This window comes from Colias eurytheme, chromosome 26, assembly GCF_061535395.1.
Source record: "Colias eurytheme isolate Ceu_HAF_F1 chromosome 26, ilColEury1 Martin Lab GWU primary, whole genome shotgun sequence".
In the NCBI taxonomy this organism is placed as follows: domain Eukaryota; kingdom Metazoa; phylum Arthropoda; class Insecta; order Lepidoptera; family Pieridae; genus Colias; species Colias eurytheme.
In genome coordinates this window covers 1,973,506-1,995,752 of record NC_143005.1, presented here as the reverse complement: position 1 = coordinate 1,995,752, position 22,247 = coordinate 1,973,506, and the positions used below count along the sequence as shown (strand labels likewise).

The window sequence follows — 22,247 nt, the reverse complement described above, 5'->3', positions numbered from 1 at the left end:
CTCGTTTTGAGAATCAAAATATCATGTAGAGAGTAATTGAGTTTAATTTTACATAGGTACGTGTTGAATATGTAATGGTACATTATTAGTTCGGATAAAATAAGGGCTACCAAACCTTTTGTGTATAATTATATCCAGGCGGGTTGATTGAAGACGCGAGATTAACAGATCTGCCCTTTATAGAAGTTCTTACAAAATCCAGCACCTGAAATTATAAACATAAGTTATTAGTATTTTACTAGATTCACAATCACGCTCAATAATTGTCCAAAGAAAAAGTCTGCTTACGCGCACTACGCGGCTTTCAGGCAGAGTTTTCCAATGAGCGATAGAATCGACGCAAAAATAGTCCTTTTATATCAATGTATGTATAAATAAATAATAAATAAATATTTCAGGACAATTTTCAGACACGGCACAATCTGATCCCATACTAAGCTTTCGCTTGTGTTATGGAAACCAGATGGCTGATAAACATACATATAAAATTTTTAAATAAATACTTAAATAGATAATATGCATAAAAATGATGTAAATACCTTATGAACATTGTTTTTATTAAGATTAAAGATCTGTCCAGAGCTAGCGGCTGCGATTTGCTCGTACACCTTGAAAGTGGGCTTGGTCAGGTCATTACAGTGTCCCGTCAGCACAAATACTACCTAAAAATAGATAAATATTATGAGTATATCCAAATGGAATACTTTATTAACAAAACCGGTTCCCAAAAATATATTGAAAATGAATTAACTCGATCAAGTAGATCTCTAAATAAGAGCCATAACTGGCTATCTTATGCAACTTTTTTAAATATATTGTTCCCTTTCATGTATTTATTTTTCCACTGTAAAAATTATGTAATACTAGCGGTCCACCCCGGCTTCGTCCGTGGTACCTACATATTTCGCAATAAAAGGTAGCCTATGTTCTTCCTCAAGGTCTAAAGATTATCTCTGCCAAATTTCATCAAAATCGGTTCAGTAGTTTATGCGTGAAAACTATACATACATACATACATACAAACCTTTCCTCTTTATAATATTAGTATAGAAGTATAGACTACTACTAATTTAATAAATAATAAAAAATACTACTAATTTACCAACCTGACTCTGCTTCCTCTGCACAGCATCCAGGACCTTTCCCACTAGCCTATGATCAGACGCCGTTGCGTCAGTGAACACATACACAAACGACCTGGGACGGCTAACGTTAAGCGCTAGTAGTAACCCCCCCAAGGACTTCTCCGGGCAATCCCCCCCACCGTACACGTGGACTATCTGCAACGCAGCTTTGAATACTTCCTTGTCTTTTGTCACTGTTGCTGGACCGATGGCTAAATAATTCATAAAACCAAGATTATGTAATCTATTTGTAAAGTTAGTCATTCAACTTTGGCCACAGACACCAGTATGGATTACAGATTAACAGTATGGATCCTGTCTACAAAATCTAAGGCCTAGTTGCTTTACAACTATTCGTATTCTATTTATTATTACATAAAATCAAAATAGTTGCATATTTCACACAACTCGATGAACTTCAATATGCGTTAAAATGTTATTGAAACTTGTTATAAATTTTAGTAAATAAAAACATAAATAATCGGCCTTTTTCTGAATTTAGTTTCTAGGTTTGTATTTCCCGGGGCTAAGATAGAATCTGATTAAAATGTAGCATAGTCATAGAATTTAATTAACTTATTTTCTATTAGCAAAAACGCGGCGAACATTTTCAATAATAAATTTGCTTAAATGTCTTTGCGTAGCTTATTCAGAGGGATAACCTTTTGTACATAAATAAGGAAATGGTTAATGGCAATCATTACATTAACTAGCATAGTAGATAAGTTGTTTATGTGAAAAATCTCAATGAACTACAAAAAAAAAGTCACCTTAATGTAAAATAAAACTTACCTGGATCGTGAAATGGAACGAACACAAAATCTGCGATAACATTGCTTTCTTCGAGCGCCGTTTTCAAAATCATCTCTGCACCAGCCCGAAGCTGCCTCAGATCATTATGCATCGACCCCGTTGTATCAAACACAAAAACTAAACTGCTTTTACCATCGTCTTTATCAATTATCTTAGCTCTGGTAGCGTTTTGTTTCTCTACAATAAACTGGTACGAATTTGAAAATAGAATGAGAAAAGTTAAAAGAAATAAAACCATTTTCGCGCCTAATTCGAATTTCGAAACATGTAAAAGTTACATGAATCGCGAGCGCGTAATGAATAGTATTTTGTTGTAAAGAGCTAGATGTTATCAATGACCTATGACCATACAATCAATCTGGGTTAGATCTTTCTGTACTTGAATTCAAATTACCAACTACATGCTTCAGGATTATAATTTTATGGTCAAAAAACTATAATTTAATCATCATGTCTCATTAATCATGAACACAATGGCAAAGAATAATAATTGTCCTTTGCCTTGTCAAATAAAGAAGAGGTTACACTCACTACTTATAAAAATAATTTAAATAAATATAAAACTATGGAAAGGAATCAAGTTTTTAAAACGTACCTCAGGTACAAAATAGTATTAGAAAATAATGATACATTGATACATAAAAAATTAAAATAAATAAAAAAGGGAATAAAAATAAAATCTTTATTAAAATTCACACATTACTAATAGACGTCTTTACTTGCACAAAACAACACTGGGACAGCCCAGAAAAAAAATGCTCAAAATTATCTTTTCTATTACATTTAATAGTCAAATAGAAATACATACATAAAATACTTAATTAATTTTTATTTTTCTACTATGGATGTAATCATTTTAAAATATATTTAGATTTTAAGTTGAGTTTGAAGTACATTTTATAACATAATAAAAAAATATGTCAAGTCAATTTTTTATCATCAGCATCAGGAGTTTGAAAATACAGCTAAGTATGGCAAATAAACTTGATACATATAATCTTAATTCACAACAACATATTTTGCTAAAAAAAATATATAAAGAGCTCATTTATATTATACCATAAAAATCTTTAACTATGTCGACAGAATAGGTAAATCATATTTTTTATACGATGATGTATCACTATTTAAAATAAATGCTCCATAAAGCGTAAAACATTGAAAAAATAACACAAAAATTGGCATATATTATATTTCTTCAAAAAGTTTTGTAAAATGTATAAAACAAATGAGCTCTTGCATATGTTTATATCTAAAACAACGTCTTTAAACTTTGAGCAAAGAAATTGTTTACCTACACTACGTCTTAAAATATTATATTGCAATGAAATTGCAAAAAATTATTAAAAACATTATAAACAGACACAATAGATTGCCAATAAAGTGCCCGGTTAATTAACTTATTTTAGTAGAAGCTTCATTAAAAATACAATTAAATACGAAAAAAAACGTGAGAATTTATTTGCGAATTATCGGTGGCATTTTAATTATTTATTCGTAACATCAGTTTTAATTTTCAACACACAATAATTATAAAAAAAAAAACATATTTATAACAACATAATATGTATAGGGGTCATTAATATTTAATAGAAACCAAGTTTCAAAAATTTGCTATTACAAAAAAAAAGTTGAATATGTATTTGAAAAAAGAATGTGAAAATTTGAGATTACTAGCAGTCATAACTGTATTAATACGTATAATTTAGCTATTTTAGTGTATTTTTTAACTGTTATACATATTTTGAACTATATAATTGCCTAAATGAACAAAGTGTCAATTAAAATATACTACAAATGACCCCATATTTGTTATTCAGTGCTTTGGCAAGTTAACAACGAAGTAAAACCTGTAAGAAGTCATGGATTTATATTTGGATAATATAGAATTCAACTGTACTTGAAACAAGCCGAACAAACCAAATCGGAAAATTAAAGGTAATGTATATTTATTTATCTATTATTATATTATTAAGAACATTCAATAACTTTCACAATATTTATAGACATCAAGTACAGACATTCAAATTACTACTTCACTATTATATTGAATTGTAATTATGAATTAAATCTATTATTGTATAGTTAAATATAATTATAAAAAATAGTAATAAAATAAGAATATTTAATCGAAAAATTTAATATGTTCTAGACATACTTCGAGACATATAAAATAACAATTAATTAATTTATATAGGTGTAGAAATAATTATTACATTAATTTTTATAATTATTTTAGTACCCACCACATACTTAGTTTAATAATAAAAATAGTCAAAATATTCAAGTAAAAATAATATGAATTACCGAATCTATTGTTTACCTATTTTAATAGTATGCTTGTCAAGATAGTTAAAAAGCCAAACATGTAGGAACACAGCATCTAATTACATGAAAATCTACATTAACAGCAAAACTACGACACTTATTGTCAAGTACATCAACACATGAAAGAAGTTATGAAACATTATTACTATAATAAGCAAATTAACCCAGCCCCGAACGGCCCGATCGGGCCACGACACAATAGATTTTCTATTGTCTGTGATTCCGGGGCCTGAGTTATTAAGTAGATTCACTCCAACGCTAGCGGTAGTGACGCACCATGGGTTTCCTGCCAAATAGTGGCCTAGTCTTACCGCACCAATATACTTCGCCTACCAAGCTCGATACTCGAAATACATGTAACGCATATAACGCTTTTCCTCAATAACAAGTTTGGAAAATAATAATATTATATCTTTATTAATCATGTGCTAACTCCTCACCAATATTATAAATGCAATAGTGTGCTTGTTTATTCGTCTGTCTATCATTACACCACGCAGTGATTTTATGACATGAATGTTGTCACAGTTGAATTAAAAACCTTATTGAAGTGAAACTTCTTTATCGGGTTGGACAAAAATTTAGTGTAACATTTTTGCGTTACACCGTACGCGTGACATTTTTGCGTTACGCCGTACGCGTGACATTTTTGCGTTACGCCATACTCGTGACATTTTTAAGGTCATAAAGAAGTTTCACTTCTTACGTGTGTACTCTAGTACATGCATACATTTTTAATTTTTTAGGTCAGTTACAACATGACTTTTGGAACAGCATAGTTTGTTACATGTATGATATGATCATTTTTCGAATTTACCCTCATTACCGTTAATCTACTCGTATTTTAATAATTGGCTATATTACACGCGAAATAAAACGATTTGAATAAATATAGCAGTATACATATATGAAATTGAAAACAATTTAATATCCAAAGTTTGCGCATGCTTAGTGCATGGACGCATTGTCTAGAAGTACTATTATATTATGGAGGGTTACAGACACTTAGTAAGAACTTTCTACCTTATTTTATAAACCTACATTCCATAAATGCACATAAAGTATTAGAAATTTAATTATTCATCGTTAATTTAAATGTAAATATCAGCATGTTGGCACAATATTTAAATATATATTTTTTTGTCTATAGCTATCATAGACACGTCAAAAGTTATTTTAAACTCTTGGTCATAAATTTTTAATATCTTAGTAGTGTAATAATCATTTTTCTTTCACAAGTCAATTGATTATGTTATTTTAGAAAACAAATCACTACACAGTCAAATATTTTATGTAATAATTATTCAAAGGTCAAAATCATGTGTATTATACAGTCAATAAGAGTATAGTTATACAAATATCTTCTCTTAAGTCTTGTGTTGTTATTTAAAAATGTTAGTGCAAAAACCTTACTGCACTTTGGCTGGTCGTTTGGCACACATATTATTAATAGTTGCACTTATTATATGGTCTGCTTTGACAACTTTATTACGAAATTTATAACAGCTGTATAACTATTGTCGAGTCCCTTAGTAGTTTTACTAATGACTTACTACAATAGTTATACTTGTTAACTACACTCTACTACATCCCTACTGCGAAAGTCCGACTGCATTAATCTTACTGCAAGTCTCATAGCAATAGCTTCACTGCCACACCTTTAACATAAAATTCCCGCTATAAATATGTTAGTTTCACTGTATGGTCTTTTATGATAATCCCACCGCTATAGATGTACTGCAATAATCCAACTGTGAAATGCCTTCTGTAGACACTGCTACTGCTACAGTTCCACTGCTACGATTAAAAGGTGAACTCCAATTGCTACTGAGCATATTGCACTAATATTCCCAACCCGCCGCATTTTAGTATCGGATCAAACATCACATTTACTGCGGCAGTTCTTTCTATCGGACATCACACATATCATCATTTTCGACAATAATTAGTGCGGCGGGGGCAGTATTTATAACGTTTACAGGGTCACTAGTACACAGTAGCATAATTTCTCCCAACATTTACTGCGATGGCAGGTGTTTTCATCGGACATCACCCATAGCATTTTTTTTCATCAATTAATGCGGATAATAACTTTTAAACTGTCACTAGATCATATCAGACATAACACAGCATTATTTCCTCCAACATTAACTGCGATGGTAGGTGTTTTCATCTGTATATTATTATAGAATAAGTGCGGGTATTTATAACTTTTACAGGGTCACTAGATCACATCGGACACCACACATAGCAAGTTCACTGACGGTAGGTGTCACACACACTAGTGCTGGTTGAAGTGGTTGTAGCGGCGGTAGTGTCGGGGCGGCAGGGTTGGCGGCCGGAACCCCCACACGAAGCTGCTGTAGCAGTACAGCACCACCGCGTCGCAGGCCGCCAGCAGTAGCATCTGTTATACGTCCTGCGCGCCCGCCGCGCGACTCTGCTCGCGCTCCATTATGAGTATGTTCTTGCCCACTTCACCGTCGCCAAACTGGAAATAACATAAAGGACAATTACTTACTAGAATGCGTGCAGAAATTAACACTTATCTATTTTACACAAAATAACAAACGGATATTTAAGCGAGCTTACAGTAGAGATAATTTAAGGATAATTTAAATTAAAAAGACTCAATAAATTCTTTTTACCAAGTCAAAAAATCATGATATAAGAAACCAAAAATAAATAAATTTTTTAATTGATTGAAAATTAAATCAAATACCTACTGCACTAAATTCACGTAGAATACAACGGATTCGCATTTCTTACAACAACAAACTACCAAAATTAACAATACTATACCTGTGAGTGTGGCACTTGATACATCAGCTGATATCCCCTCAGTAGCGACTCCACGCGTCCCCTCAACACATCAAACAGCACAATGAAGTCCGGTAACTGCTTGTCCGAGTACTCCTGTCTCCACCATTGCGTCGGATTGATGTAGAACGTGTCAGATTCGCAAGTGAAGCCGGTGGGAGGAGGTGAACAGTCCAGGAATCGGGCTGTTATGTTCATGTGGAGGTGGCTGTGGGGAGAATAAATAGATTAGAAAATTAATATGTGAATAAGTTTGTTGGGTATTTGCATTACATTAAATAATTGACCAAGTTTTGTTGAGCAAAATGTTCATCAATTAACACCTTATTCTGTTGCAGTAAGATTCAAAGTTTAGTGTTAATAATCATTTTAAGTGTCTAGTTGTTTATTACGCCGATGTTTTGTAGATATGTTACATACGTATCTATATTATACGCTTCAAAATGGCAATATGAAGTCAGGCAATTGCCTGACTCGTGTTACCGACTACAAGCGTCCAGGTGCCAGCTACACAACACGTCACCTGTAGAGCGGCATCGAGTGGCACGGCATCATGAACAGCACGGTGGTGCGGTTGTGCGGGATGACGTCACGCAGCAGCGCCATCGCCGGCATCGGCCCGCTCTGGTGCACCAGCCCGAAGTAGCCCGCGGGGAACGCGTTGCCCACCACTAGTAGTGTCGCGAGAGTGTACAGTTGCCAGCTAAAATAACGAAACATATTAGATACTTGCAATAATATATACTAATATTATAATATTACTAGCGGTCCGCCCCAGCTTCGCCCGTGGTACATATGAAAAATAGATATTGGCCGATTCTCAGACTTACCCGATATGCACAGAAAATTTCATGAGAATCGGTCCACCCGTTTCGGAGGAGTATGCAGACTAACATTGTGACACGAGAATCTTATATAATATAAGATATAGCTGAAGAGTTTGTTTGTTTAAACGAGCTAATCTCAAAAACTACTGGTCCGATTTGAAAAATTCTTTCGGTGTTAGATAACCTATTCATCGAGGAAGGCTATAGGCTATATTATATCATCACACTAAGACCAACAGGAGCGGAGCCACGCGGGTAAAATCACGGAGCGCAGCTAGTGATTAATATTAATCGCAAATAGCTCCAATTACATTCTGGATATATTATTTCGATTGACAGATCGTCAGTGATTTTAATCACGAATCATGTATGTCCCAAACTGTTAAATAGGCTATCTGGGACAATATCGTCAAGTGGTAACACAAGCCCTAAATTTTTATTTATCTTTTCCGTTTTCCCAATCTGCAGGTTTATAGATTGCTGGGAAGAAAATATTATTGTTACGCAATTTTTAAACAATCATAATATGATAAACTCTGTAATAATAAAAGAAAAAAGTACATACTTCTTGGCCTTCCGACTCCAAGGCACCACGACATCTTGCGCGATGTATAGCAGTATTGGTATTAGCGGCAGCACGAAACGCACTTCCTTGTGTGGGATACAGCTGAAAGTTACATTTGTATTACAATTTTACATTTTGTACTTGGCAGACGCCCATATTAAAGAAAGCTCTTTTTTTATTTATTTTCTACTTGACAGATGCTATTATTAATTAGAAAAGCGATCACAAAAAACATTAAAATCAAAAAATAAAAATTCCACAGAAAGCATAGTTTCAAGTATTAAAATTGTTTATAAATATTTTTCTGTTGCTGGTTTGAGCAAGATAATTTATTTGATAAGTATACATGGGATCCGTGATTTTGCACATGTTATATTATATTAGAGACAAATTAATATTAATTAATAAATATTGATTATGACCACTGCATAAAATAATTAATAATAATAAATATTACCAATAATTCTCTGCATAAATATTACCAATAATTCTCTAGTTTAGTTTTAAAACAGATCACAAAAACTGCCATACCTATGTACTGCCAGATGCAGAGCCACGGCAGCCAACAGCACAACTCCGATGCTATTCTGTTTGGGTCTGCGAAGCACTGTATAGATTCCCCACAGCACGAGCGGCAGGCTCACTCCGAGAATTGCCGGCATACCCTCCGTTATGTACCAGTACCTGTGAATTAAGTTTATGTTACTGGTAAATTATATTATTGAAGTGAAAACTTCTTTAGCGGCGTTGGGTATAAAATCTTAAACTCGCCGACGTAATATCAAACATGCTCAACGTTAATAATCAAGTTTTCACTTCTGCCGGCACTCCCGGAGTGCAACCCATCTTTTTTTTTATAGAAATGAGTCATGAAGAACTAACAAAGGTACTTTTAATGGTCAATTATATAATTTGTCACTTGCATTGCAAAGAAAATATTACTTTTTAAGCTTTTTTCTGAATATTTAAACTCAGCCCTTTAAATGATTAAAAAGAGCATTTTCAATCACAAATGTTAATCTATCAATAAAATAATATGCAAAATTAACTACAATAATTACAATTATGTATTTATTCAACATGAAATTTGGATACAAACCATGGATGAGTTCCATAGTAAGACGAAACATCATGCAGTATATTGTATTTAAAGAATTCCCAAGGAGTGATGATCAGCTCTCCGTAGTAGTAAGAGTCCAAAGCTACGAGACTGCCTCCGCCTATGATGCTGAAATATAAATATATATGTTGATAAAAATTCATTAATAATTAATATTATTTAAAAAGGGTAAACAAGACACTTTAAAATTACAAAAGAATAAATATTATAGCTAAATTCTATACTTGCAGTATAGAATTTAGCTATAAACATACATGTGTATGTTATGCTCAAAGGCTGAAATTTCATCATAAAAATTGTGTAATAACTGTAATAAAAATGCTCATGATGTGTGTGGCAATGCAGAAAAGCCATAATTGCATACATTAATTAATTTACCATAGCAGAATAGACGCACAATGATATAAAAATTATAATCATATAATAATACACATTCGCAAAATATATTATAAACATTGGTATACCACAAAAATACTTCATGTAATACATAAAATATCTGTTAAAAAAAGAGTAAATTATGAATGCAGTCCTAACAAAGTTACAATACTTTTGGAAATGTGAATAGAAACACATAGTACCTGATCGGCAAATATTTCTGTAAGATCAGCCATTTTCCTTGGTTTGTGGTGAAGAGGTTGTATAATCCCAGAACAAGCCAAATTGGAGCAGAGGTGGGGCGAATAAACACTGATATCACTGCCAGCCACACCCAACTGTTGTCCTCTGAAAATATCATGAAAATAAGGAACTGCCATAGAAGTGTAGTACATATTTCTTTATGTGATAGGATTGAATCAAGAAATGTAAAGATAGGATAAAACCATTTTTTTTTCCTTAAATACCAGGCAAAACTTCAAACACAATGTAAATAAATAATCTTGTTTACATAACAGTTTCTTAAATCCTCATTTAATGGAACAGGATAAATAACCTTTATCGTAATATCCCATTTTTCCTGCTTTGAACGGGAACACAGATAAGCCAATAATTACGAGGACAGTTTCCACTGTCTGCAGCAACGTTCTGTTAGCTGTGTAGAACCAAAACCATGAAGTGAGGATAAGGAAAAGGGCCCATTTCCTGCTTCCTGTCCATTTGTAAAATCTGTAGTCAGCCACCGCACTCAATGTGGCTTGGAAGACCCGTGGAAGTAAAATCTAAAAGGAAAATTTATATATGTAAAAAATGCTAACATTAACAAAATGTGTAAAACAGCTTAGATAATAAAATTCACAAATTGTAAAATGCAGAAAATCTTACCACAGCTTCAGGGTAATCGAGGCTGGTGAATTTAAGTATAGCATAGAGCGCAGATACAATGCCCGGGTATAGGAAGCTTCGAATTCCCTTCTTCCATTCCCAAGTCAAGTATCCATAGCCAAAAACATGTTTGTGGGCCACTTCCAAGGTCTGCCAATATTCATCAGGTACAAACCAAGTCTGCACTAGAAATATTGACGCTAACCTCACTGTTAATATCATTAAGAAGACCTGGAGCGGCCTCAGGCCCTTTGCCAAAGCCATTCTCCCGCCTAAAACAAGTTACACCCAATCAGCTATAAATAGGAAAATGGTATGTTACTATGTATTCGAAATTCTGGTTTTCTTCATAATTCATACAAAACGCAAAGAAAATGTTAACATAACATTCCTATGGGAATGTTATAAATAGACGCTATCAGACAAAAATAAGCCATCCGAAATGAGTGTCAACTGCCGCGTCCCTTTTTCTAGGCAGGAAAGTTGAATGAATGATGAATTTCTCTAAACTATCGATGTTGGATTACAAGAACTAATATTGTTATATCGTATTATTTTTCAACATTTATTCATATTTTAATTCCAATTCATTATTTTCACATAAATTTGATGTACTAACCTCACCACAAATAACACCGCGGACCGCCGCCGTAGTACTCCTTAACTAGTGATGTTTTGACTTTTGTAATGGACTTGTTGTGCGATCAATATTTATGTTCAATGTTACATGCTATAAGATCAGTTTTCAATTTTGATAGTTCTACTTTATATTTTCCTCTATATGTATATATAAATCCAAAATTGTCAGAATCCTATTATTCTGGTTTAAAACGTACTCAATCACATACTCAATACATTTATTTTACCGATCTATCGTAGCAAAAATTCAATACGATGCATCACTAAAAGTTTTACCGTGAAACGGACTCCGTTCCTAAATTATTATAAATAAAATTAGTGAAGGTGTGGCGAATCCTATGATCATAGATTCGCTTATAATCATGCCAACATTAATTTTAAGCCTTTCGAAAAGGATATTTATGCGAATCGAATGCTATTTCATTTTAATATAAATATGACAAATTATATTCAAGAAAATATGTTGTGACTTGTCATTATCGTAATTTGGAACGTTAATTTACAAATGTTGATTTTTGTGGAAAACTGCATCATTGTCATTTATTTATTTTAAACTAAAAATGCTATAAATATACAAAATATGGGTATGTAGAATATTTTCCATGTTTACTCATAGTTAAAGAAATAGTATAAGTAATTCCTTTTAAACTTTTAGATACTACGAACGATGTAACTTTGGATTTATCGAGGCGTGGGCTGAAGAAAATAGAGAAAGCGCCTTCCGAGGAATCAAAGACGATTATCAACTTGATTCTCGACCAAAACGAACTACAACGTTTGGATAATCTTGATACCTATAACCGAGTCGAAAACGTAAAGTATTATTCTTACATACAATGTTTAATAAATACATTGAAATAAGAAAATTATGTTAGCCGCATTTCTTACCCCAATTTTACAATTGCTGCCGGCTACTTGACTACCTACTTGTTTATAAGTCAGAAAAATTATACCTAAGATTGTGAAGGGATAAATAATAATATTTCTAGTGTTATTTAGAATTTCTTAGTTAATTATAACTCATATTAATATTATTATTATATATGCAATGATAAAAACGTTTTATTTTAGCTGTCAATATGCAACAATTTTCTGGTGCGAATGCATGGAGTGTCTCGATTAACAAATATCAGAATTCTCTCTTTAAACAACAATGGTATTTTGCAAATTGAAGGGCTGAAGGACATGATCTATTTGAAAGTTTTAAAGTTGGCTGGTAAGATGCTATAAGATTGAATAAAAATAAAAAATAAAACCGTCATACAATATTATTAATTTGATATTTGTTTTAGGTAATAATATAAAATCGATTGAACATTTGAACCACAATATACACTTGGAACATTTGGATTTATCTAATAATCAAATATCATTTATCGCTGATATTTCGTATTTAAAGAATTTAAAGGTAAGATATTTTTAATAACATATTTTCTTTAGTACATATTCTAGTCATTATTCAATAGTATATTTTCAATAATTTGGTTGTAATATTTTATGTTATAGTAATTCACTTTACTCATAGAACAAAGTCCTATATGGGTGTTAATGTGAAACATTAATATAAAACTAGTGGTCCGCCCGGCTTCGCCTGTGGTACCTACATGTTTAAACTATCCTATCTCTCAAGTTGGATCAAACTGCACATGGTGTGCGAATTTTATTATAATCGGTTAAGTGGTTTAGGAGTCCATTGAGGACAAACATTGTGACACGAGATTTATATATATTAAGATTGTAATACAGCCAATTACATTACAGATACATTAAAATATTGGCTTTACATATACCTGCTGTGTCTCTTATAATATTTATCTTTAATTTTAGCATCTCAGCTTGGAACGTAACAGGATAGTGGACCTCCGCCAATGTGACCGATACCTACCTCCCCACCTCACTCACTTGGGGCTTGCACACAATAACATCCCCGATTTGAATGAAGTGTCGTTCTTGGTGCATTTGAACCAGTTGGACAGCTTTACGATACAGGGGAATCCATGTGTTGCAATGGCGGGGAAAGACAAGTTGTATCCTTTTGTATTGAACTTAATTGACTATCTAACAAGAATTGCAAACTTTTAGTTTTGTTTCAAATATATACTAATTTTATAATGTCGAAGAGTTTATTTGAATGCTCTAATCTGTGGAACTTCTGTTAGTGGTAGATAGCCTTTATTGAGGAAGGCTATAGGCTAAGACCAACAGGGTAAGACCAGCAGGAGCGGAGCAATGCGGGTTAAACCACATGGCCTAGCTGTGTCCCACACAATATGCTATATTTTGTAGAAAATTTTAAATACATTATAGAAAAAAACGCAGGAAAATTTTCTAATGAGAATCTTGTTTGTTTATGTTTATAGCATTAAATTATCATACTGTTTTTCAAGCACTATTGAATATGTAAAACATACACTAGAGCAGATGAGTTAATTAATTTTAATTTTATTAATGAGACTTCAATATGGCAATCTTGTTGATACAGGCATTTATCTGATGTATGTGACAAATCACATTATATGATAATAAAAGAAAAAAAAGTGTGTGCCGGAAACACGTTTCAGAAAAACTTCTTTGGTAAGATTCAAAGATACCAAAATCGTCGCCTTACTCCATGACGTGACGGTATTGCCATGACGGAACATTGATATCTCAACGCGCCTAAAGAAATTTCAGTTAAAAAATATTAGAAATAAAAAAAATCATCACAAGAATATTTCCTATTACATAACAGAGGTTTTGATTACCGGCCGTTTGTTCTAAACTGGATTATGAGTGTCAAATCCATTGATGGTTTCATCGTCAGCGCTATTGAAAGGTTAGTGTTATTTATATAGCTTTCGATTTTTATATTGAGTGGATGAACAAAATTTTTGCCAAAAAGTTATTCTTATTTTGTTAATACATAATTATAAAAGTGTTACATTATGTATTGCATGTGAATGGTATCAATTTGGAATGTATTAAAAAATATCCAGCCGTTCTCGAATTTTACGCTTAGCTACACATTTTTACTACAAAGGTTTTAATATTATTATTATTTATAATGATATGATTATTTATTTCAGCCTGAAAGCCGAGTGGCTATACAGCCAAGGCAAAGGCCGTCACTTCCACGCGGGCCAACACCGCGAAGTGTGCGAATATCTCGCTTCGACCTGTCCTCTCACTGCAGATGCACTAGAGACGGAGGACCAGAGGAAATTGAGGCTTATATTAAGCAAGGTATGTGATTGTTTTGGTATTCTTTAACTAAATGAGTTGAATGGTTGGTTAACTATAAAAATATAATAAACTAGGGGTCAGCCCCGGCTTTGCCCGTGGTACATGTTTACGTTTTCTCTCTATAAGAACCATCCTCACACTTCAAGGTATATTAAAATATTATTAACGAAATCGATTCAGTCTTTCTCGAGTTATGTGCTTACCAACAAATTTTGCGATTCATTTTTTTAATATGGATAATATTTTTAACCAATTCAAAAATAAAAAAGTTCTATAGATAGTTTGTATTTTATCTCTTTAAAGATATTATGTCTTCATTAGTAATTTTAATTAAATATTATTCATAATTATGGTATGATCATTTTTAGGCACAGCACCATCAACAACAGTTGAAAGATCAAAATCATAGTCCAGTGAAGTCGAAACTGCAGTCACCGAGAATGCAAGGTAAGGATAATGAATGTTCACAAAATAATCTTAAGATTTAAATTTTTATTTTAAAAATTAAAAGTAAACGTTTCATATAAGTATGTAATGTGAAATAAATAAATTCACTTATAATAAAGGCCAATAAAAGTCTCAAGTCAGTTTTATAACAACAGTGTTTTCATTGTAATATCTTCTTTATTCATTGTATTATTAAGCTATTTTACACCATCTGAACCTCAAACTCTTTAAAGCGAGGAGTTTTATTCTCGGAGGCCTTGAGCCGTCATAAAGTGTACGAAAAATCAGTTATAAAAATATATTGAATAAAACGCGTCTTTCTTTTCTCTCACATCTAATTTGATAAAAGTTAACTAAATTCTTACATCTTAAAATATATTAATCTCGTGTTACAATGTTTGTCCTCAATGGACTCCAAAACCACTTAACCGATTATAATAAAATTCGCACACCATGTGTAGTTCGATCCAACTTGAGAGATAGGATAGTTTAAACATGTAGGTACCACGGGCGAAGCCGGGGCGGACCGCTAGTATCTACTATAGTCTTTTCTAATAAGAAATTTACCTTTCAGCTCGTATGTCCGGCCGTGCGTTAGGTCGTTCGCCGGACCGTCTATCGTGCAGTTACCACGGAGGTGTGCCACGTACTGCGAGCCCTGCACCTAACGCCATGTCTCTATCTTGTTCCGGTGATCTACCCGCACCGAACCCCGTGTCACATACTATGTCACATAGTGTGACACATACCTCGTCACATAGTGTTACACATACCACACCGAACTCGGTGACACATACTACGCCGCACACTCCGCCGCTAAACACTCGGGAGAGGCAAGTTGGTCAGTATCTGCATAGTAACACGCATATTATACAACATATGTTTGCAGCTCTGTTCTCCTCTATCTGTACAGTTAGTAGTAAAAACATTATTATTTTTGAACACGCATCATAAAAATTTCTAATAATGGTAACTAGTAGTTGTAAATGCCATAATAATTAATAATAACATTACCTCACGTGAGCCATAATTATATTAGCAATTCTCTTGGTGTATTATATTATGTACTTCAATACCCTAAACAAAAATTTCAACAAAAACCCTTTTACATCAACATGCAAACATTCAGTTCCAGAACAATCAAAAGTGACGAACCAATCACTAGAAGCGGCTTCCAAAATGGTTCCCGTACCGGAGTCCCTAATGAGTCCAGATTACCAAGACCCCATATACGATATACAGAGAACGATACCAAAGGCCAACTCTATCTCTACCTCTTCGCAGTCGAGTAATAGCAGTATACAAGAAGAGAAAAAGAAGAATTTAAGAGGCTCACCCAGGTTGAGTAAAAGGTAGGGAATTTAATTCGTTTTAGTGTATTTGAATTGATTATCTTAAAAGTTTAAAAAAAATAAATGGTTGTCTGTAAAGTCGGTTTACTGACGATAGTTGAACGTGACAACTTCCGATTGTGCTTCTTTGTCGCTCGTTCCGCGCTCTCGCTTGCACTTCAAGCCTTACATGGAACGCCTCAGAGCGAGGTAACGCCGCATGAGTCATGTTTGTTCGTGCGTGCAGCCGGCTCTATCGAATTATAAGACGTTGTCACGTCAAAAATGAATATATCACGAGGCAGGATTCACAATAACTTGTTTTGTAAAAATACTTTGTCATCTACATAGCCAGGAATATATCTGTATACATTTTTTGTTTATATGGCATAATACATAAGTAAATCTGGTTATTTATAGCAATTTTGATCGCAAATCGAAATGATTTGCGAAAGAGCTTTTGATTATTACTTGAAAATTACATTAATGAAATTAAAGAGATATTTGAAAATTTCACTGATATGCTTATTTTTTACATCTAAATCTATCATTTTAGTGCGACCTCCTCACCGAAATTGAAAACCAAAATGGAGCAACGCAACGGCAAGCAAGATTCCAAAGAGAAATTGAACGGCATGACGCAAGACAAGGACAAAATAGATCCGGACAAATTGGAAATTATTAAACTCGCGTCTAACCAAAGAAGGCAGAAAAAAATGAGCGTTGAGAATATGGCAGCGGTCACAATACAAAAGATGTGGCGTGGTTATCGTAGTCGGAATTTGAATAAAGACACTATGAGGATTTTACACGCTATACAAGCCGCTAGAGCAAGGCAGCATATACAGTAAGTAAATTAATTATTAGTATACTAGCCTTCCGTTCACGGCTAAGTCCGCGTTATATATAACTTTAATAGAAAAAACATCGAGGACCAGGCCAACCATTGGAGAAAAAGAATGAAAATAGGTGTAATCTTTTTTGAGCTTATCGCGAACAGACAGACAGGGTGAAGGGCTTTGTTTTATAAAAGGTCCATCCAAATTCGCACTCCCTTTTATCAAATAAATTAATGTAATTATCTCTATGTTTCCGTGTTTCGTTTTCGTACTTTTGTATGTAATAGGGAAATGCATCTTTTTACATAAACAATTATTGTGAATTAAATTAAAGTCGCAATAAATAACACATATATTACTACTAGCTTTCCACCCGCGGCTTCGCCCGCGCAAAGAGAAACCCGCATAGTTCCCGTTCCCGTGGGATTTCCGGAATAAAACCTATCCTATGTCCCGGGGTAAAAAGTAGCCTATGTCCTCTATATTCTCGGGTAACAAAATATCTCTATACCAAATTTCATTCAAATTGGTTCAGTAGTTAATGCGTGATTGAGTAACAGACAGACAGACAGAGTTACTTTCGCATTTATAATATAAGTATGGTGAATTAAATTAAAGTCGCAATAAATAACACATATGTATATTACAATTAATTATTTCATATATTAATTATTTCACATTGTAGACGGTTGACATGCGACATGGAAGCAACAAAAGCAGCTCTAGAGAGCGAAAGAAAGATCCAGCAGTTGCAGATGCAAGCCATAAATGCGTTGTGGAAGAAAGTATCTACACTGCAGACACCTGGTAACTATAAATTTACTTTCTATTATAAACTAGTTGTCCGCCCCGGCTTCGCCCGTGGTACATATTTAGTATCCTATGTCCTTCTCCTGGCTCTAAACTACCTCCCTGCCAATTTTCAGCTAAATCGGTTCAGCCGTTCTTGAGTTATAAGTGGAGTAACTAACACGACTTTTTTATATATATATATTTATAAAATATACTTTGTACAAATTTAAAATTAATTTACTACTCAAGTCAAAATCATTTACTTTTCCAACCAGACTTTGTAAAGAATTTCTTTAGTGGAATAGGATAGGAATACTATTTTTTCTTGTAATAATAAGAATAAAAGTTCAAAAATATAATGGATGTAAAAATTTAGGATAATAAACGGATAATAATTTAGATGTAAATTAAGTAGTAAGTAGTAAGTAAGTAAATAGTATATAATATGTACTATAAACAGCTTGACTCATCTATAATATAAAAATGAATCGCAAAATGTGTTGGTAAGCGCATAACTCGAGAACGGCTGAACCCATTTCGATAATTCTTTTTTTATTATATTCCTTGAAGTACGAGGATGGTTTTTATGTAGAGAAAACGTAAATATGTACCACGGGCGAAGCCGGGGTGGACCGCTAGTAATCAATAAAAAGGGCGTCAAAAATGTCTGAGCGTCGTTGTAAATAAAACATTCATTCAAATTACAACCTTTTTTTGAATTGAAATTCATAATGTTAAAAGTCAATTACGCATATTAGAAAACTGTGCCTAATAGTTGCACAGGCAGAGTTTTAATTCGGATAATACTTGATCGTGATTTGGAGTTTCTTGTCGGTTCTTCTCCGTAGATACTGCTTTCCGAATCGGTGGTAAATGTTGAAAATATGTACTTAATGACGTTTCAAAAGTGCTATAAGAAGTCTAATTGAATAAATGTTTGAGTTTGAGTTTGATTGGGAGTCTGTTTATTTATTGTACGTAAATGGTATGAAAATATGTTTTAGTTTTCTATATCTTCTTTTATAACATTATTATTTTCAGAAATGCAAAAGCAGAAGATGCCAGATTTAGATGATAATTCTGAAGTGTTGAGGCAGCTCACTGAAACATGCTTCAATTTGCAAACGCAGGTAATCTTTTATTGCAATCTTTGTGAAATATAATTGAATGTTACTTGATTTTTTGTATGTTATAACTTATAATGATTAATAAACTATAATATAAATACTAGTGGTCCTCCCCGGCTTCGCCCGTGGTATGTTTAAATTATCCTATCTCTCAAGTTGGATCGAACTGCACATGGTGTGCGAATTTTATTATAATCGGTTAAGTGGTTTAGGAGTCTATTGAGGACAAACATTGTGACACGAGATTTATATATATTAAGATTAATATAGGTTTATATCAACGGGAAAATGTTTATTTGCAAATAAGCTCCAAAGCAAAATCTTATAAAGAGTAGAAAACTTATTTATTTATGGTTATTTTTGTCTCGGTTCAGCAACAGAGTAAATGCTCGTATTTATTGGTTAGCAGTTTTTAATTAAATTTACAACAATAACAAAATAGAAGAATTGTAATAAAATATGTCTCTTTATCTATACTAATATTATAAACCTGACGAGTTTGTTTGAACGCGCTAATCACGGGAACTATTGGTCCGATTTGAAAAATTCTTCCGGTGTTATAGTTAACCCATTTATCGAGGAAGGCTATAGGCTATATATCATTACGCTAATCCAAGTCACGCGGGTGAAACCGTGAAGCGCAGCTAGTGTATAAATCCATACTAATATTATAAATGCGAAAGTAACTCTGTCTGTCTGTCTGTTACTCAATCACGCCTGAACTACTGAAACAATTTGCATGAAATTTGGTATAGAGACATTTTGATACCCGAGAAAGGACATAGGATAGGTTTGACGACGCGGTTGGTGCAGTGGTAAGTAACTGCCTACTGAGCCGAAGGTCCCGGTATCGATCCCCGGCCAGGGCAAATATTTGTGTGAGGAACTCAATTATTTGTTCTTGGGTCTGGGTGTTATCTATATATGTATTTATAAAATATTATATTTATCGTCGCCTACCCACAACACAAGCCTTAATTGAGCTTACTGTGGGACTAGGTCGATTTGTGTAATTATGTCCTATAATATTTATTTATTTATTTATAATATTTATTATCCTGGAAATCCTACGGGAACGGGTTTTTCTCTGAAAACGCGGGCGAAGCCGCGGGCGGAAAGCTAGTAAAATGAATAATTATAATATTTTATTGCAGGTGGAGGAACTGCGCAGTTGCATGCGCGAAGTATTACGGGCTGTGAAGAATCCCGGCGAACCGAGAGCTACACAGACAGACATTACAGCGCTCACCACACCACAGGTATACATTGTGCTACTACTTGTGCGAAATCGCATCGCAATGGGTACAGTCGTTTCGGTAAAATGGGTAGAGGAGATAAGTTGATGAAGTGTAAGATTAGTTTTTGGGTTCTTCTAGTAATCGTTTGTAAAATATTTCTACAAACATAATATTTAATCGTTTGGGCATAAATAAAATAAAGTTATCAGTAACAGTAACATATTCATATTCAATAATTTTCTAAAATATTCTATTGTTCGATTTTGTGAATAATATATTATATGATTATGGCACGGGATTCCCCGTCATACCATTCATAAAATTTAAATGCAATGCATAATGCACATGCAAACTAATTGATTTACATGCAAGTACATACTTGCATGTAAATCAATTAGTTTTAATTTAAAAATGTATTATTTATATATAATTGAAGTAAAATGTTTGTGTATATGTCAGGAGGAGCGAGTGAGTTGGTTGCGGCGGCCGCAGTCTCTCGCACTGCCCTCTTCGCCGAGAGATAACACGTAAATATATCTTTATAAATAAAAAATTATAAATGCGAAAGTAACTCTGTCTGTCTGTCCGTTACTCAATCACGCCTAAACTGCTGAACCAATTTTCATGAAATTTGGTATGGAGATATTTTGATACCCGAGAAAGGACATTTATCTGGGACTTTTTATCCCGGGAAAATGACGCAATCCCGGAAATCCCACGGGAACGGGAAATATGCGGATTTTTCTTTGACTGCGCGGGCGGAAACCTAGTTATAAATAAAAATAAAATATTAGTACGCTTTGAATAATTGAGATCCTTCGTCGTTTCTGGAATAATGGTTAAAAAGGAGTAGCATATGAAATTGAAAAAATATCTTATTTTATTCAAGAACAATAGAAATTATTATTATATTAGTACTATAATAATTTTCAGATACCTTTTGCGTAAGGTTTTAGAGTTTAAATCTTCATTTAAACTTACCAATACATATTATATCATTTTTTTTCTACACAAATGCATATTGACAATATTACTATAGACAACAGTACAAACCTTTTTTTTTATTAATATCAACATTATTTACGTGTATTTTTATTATTTTACAGGGACAAAACCGAAATAGAAACTTTAGAAATAGAGAGAACGGAATCTGTCATAGAGGAACAAGAGCAAAGCATAAACACCAACGAGCCAGAATTGTTGGCCGAATGAAAAGTATTGTAGAATATACGTGGGAAATATCACTTTGGTTGTAGAATGTAGACTCTATTTGTTGAGATTTAGGGTCTGTTTTTGTATGATTTTTTTTTTGAGATTCATTTGATTACTCGTTATGGACTGTATTTGGAGGACATAGTCTATTTTTGAATGACTTGAGTTGACGGATTTTTTTTGGAATTGCATTCGATTTCTTGCTCTATCGACTTTATTTGTTTGATGTACAATATACATAATATAATTCAAATATTATGTTATCTAAAAAAATTCCTCTTTTTAATGGAGAATTATTGTTTGTGTATCTATACGACGTATGATATAAGCATTATGTTTTAAGTTGACCTGAAATTGTTTGGTATACTAATTATGTTTTTTGTTAACCAGTATTAGAATTTGTTTTTTTTTTTTATGTACTAGTAGATAATAATTTAATACCACACGAGTTTTTTTTTGTATTCAATTCGTTATTAACGGAAATTATGTAAAGATATAATTTATTTATTTACGGATTTTCACTTAAAATAACACACACTGCCA

The 22,247-nt window shown here is 33.2% G+C and overlaps 3 protein-coding genes across 3 annotated transcripts in view; 1 reads left to right on the top strand and 2 right to left on the bottom strand.

Annotated features, from left to right (window-relative positions):
- Positions 1–2,219, bottom strand: part of LOC149897043 (hemicentin-1-like) — a 37,376-nt gene extending 35,157 nt beyond the window's left edge. The window contains exons 1-4 of the mRNA XM_090117001.1: positions 1,917–2,219; positions 1,107–1,336; positions 540–662; positions 116–205 (exon numbers count right to left, since the gene is read on the bottom strand). Coding sequence (XP_089973127.1) covers positions 116–205; positions 540–662; positions 1,107–1,336; positions 1,917–2,175 — 702 coding nt within the window. The 5' untranslated portion in view covers positions 2,176–2,219. The remainder of the gene's footprint in view (positions 1–115; positions 206–539; positions 663–1,106; positions 1,337–1,916) is intronic.
- A 4,226-nt stretch (positions 2,220–6,445) lies between these two features.
- On the bottom strand, positions 6,446–11,509 carry PIG-B (phosphatidylinositol glycan anchor biosynthesis class B). The gene is made up of 10 exons (XM_090116674.1): positions 11,477–11,509; positions 10,858–11,129; positions 10,529–10,754; positions 10,176–10,320; positions 9,577–9,705; positions 9,009–9,161; positions 8,478–8,579; positions 7,609–7,788; positions 7,068–7,293; positions 6,446–6,756 (listed from the first exon to the last, which is right to left on the bottom strand). The coding sequence occupies exons 2-10, from the start codon at positions 11,119–11,121 to the stop codon at positions 6,676–6,678; spliced, it is 1,506 nt and encodes a 501-aa protein (XP_089972800.1). The 5' UTR covers positions 11,122–11,129; positions 11,477–11,509; the 3' UTR covers positions 6,446–6,675.
- A 558-nt stretch (positions 11,510–12,067) lies between these two features.
- On the top strand, positions 12,068–21,906 carry Cep97 (centrosomal protein 97kDa). The gene is made up of 16 exons (XM_090116818.1): positions 12,068–12,080; positions 12,152–12,309; positions 12,568–12,712; positions 12,789–12,904; positions 13,324–13,523; positions 14,228–14,311; positions 14,562–14,718; positions 15,087–15,165; positions 15,740–16,006; positions 16,295–16,517; positions 17,053–17,343; positions 18,021–18,142; positions 19,169–19,257; positions 20,409–20,513; positions 20,952–21,019; positions 21,599–21,906. The coding sequence occupies exons 1-16, from the start codon at positions 12,077–12,079 to the stop codon at positions 21,702–21,704; spliced, it is 2,214 nt and encodes a 737-aa protein (XP_089972944.1). The 5' UTR covers positions 12,068–12,076; the 3' UTR covers positions 21,705–21,906.
- Positions 21,907–22,247: the final 341 nt, after the last annotated feature.

Bases quoted from the DNA above. Each gene is read 5' to 3' on its own strand.
- PIG-B (XM_090116674.1), bottom strand. From the start codon at position 11,121: ATGGCTTTGGCAAAGGGCCTGAGGCCGCTCCAGGTCTTCTTAATGATA. The intron at 10,755-10,857 runs GTAAGATTTTCT...TTTTCCTTTTAG, and splicing joins TCGATTACCCTGAAGCTGTG to ATTTTACTTCCACGGGTCTT. The intron at 6,757-7,067 runs GTATAGTATTGT...TGTTATTTCCAG, and splicing joins ATCAAGTGCCACACTCACAG to TTTGGCGACGGTGAAGTGGG.
- Cep97 (XM_090116818.1), top strand. The intron at 14,719-15,086 runs GTATGTGATTGT...GATCATTTTTAG, and splicing joins TGAGGCTTATATTAAGCAAG to GCACAGCACCATCAACAACA. The intron at 17,344-18,020 runs GTAAGTAAATTA...TTCACATTGTAG, and splicing joins AGAGCAAGGCAGCATATACA to ACGGTTGACATGCGACATGG.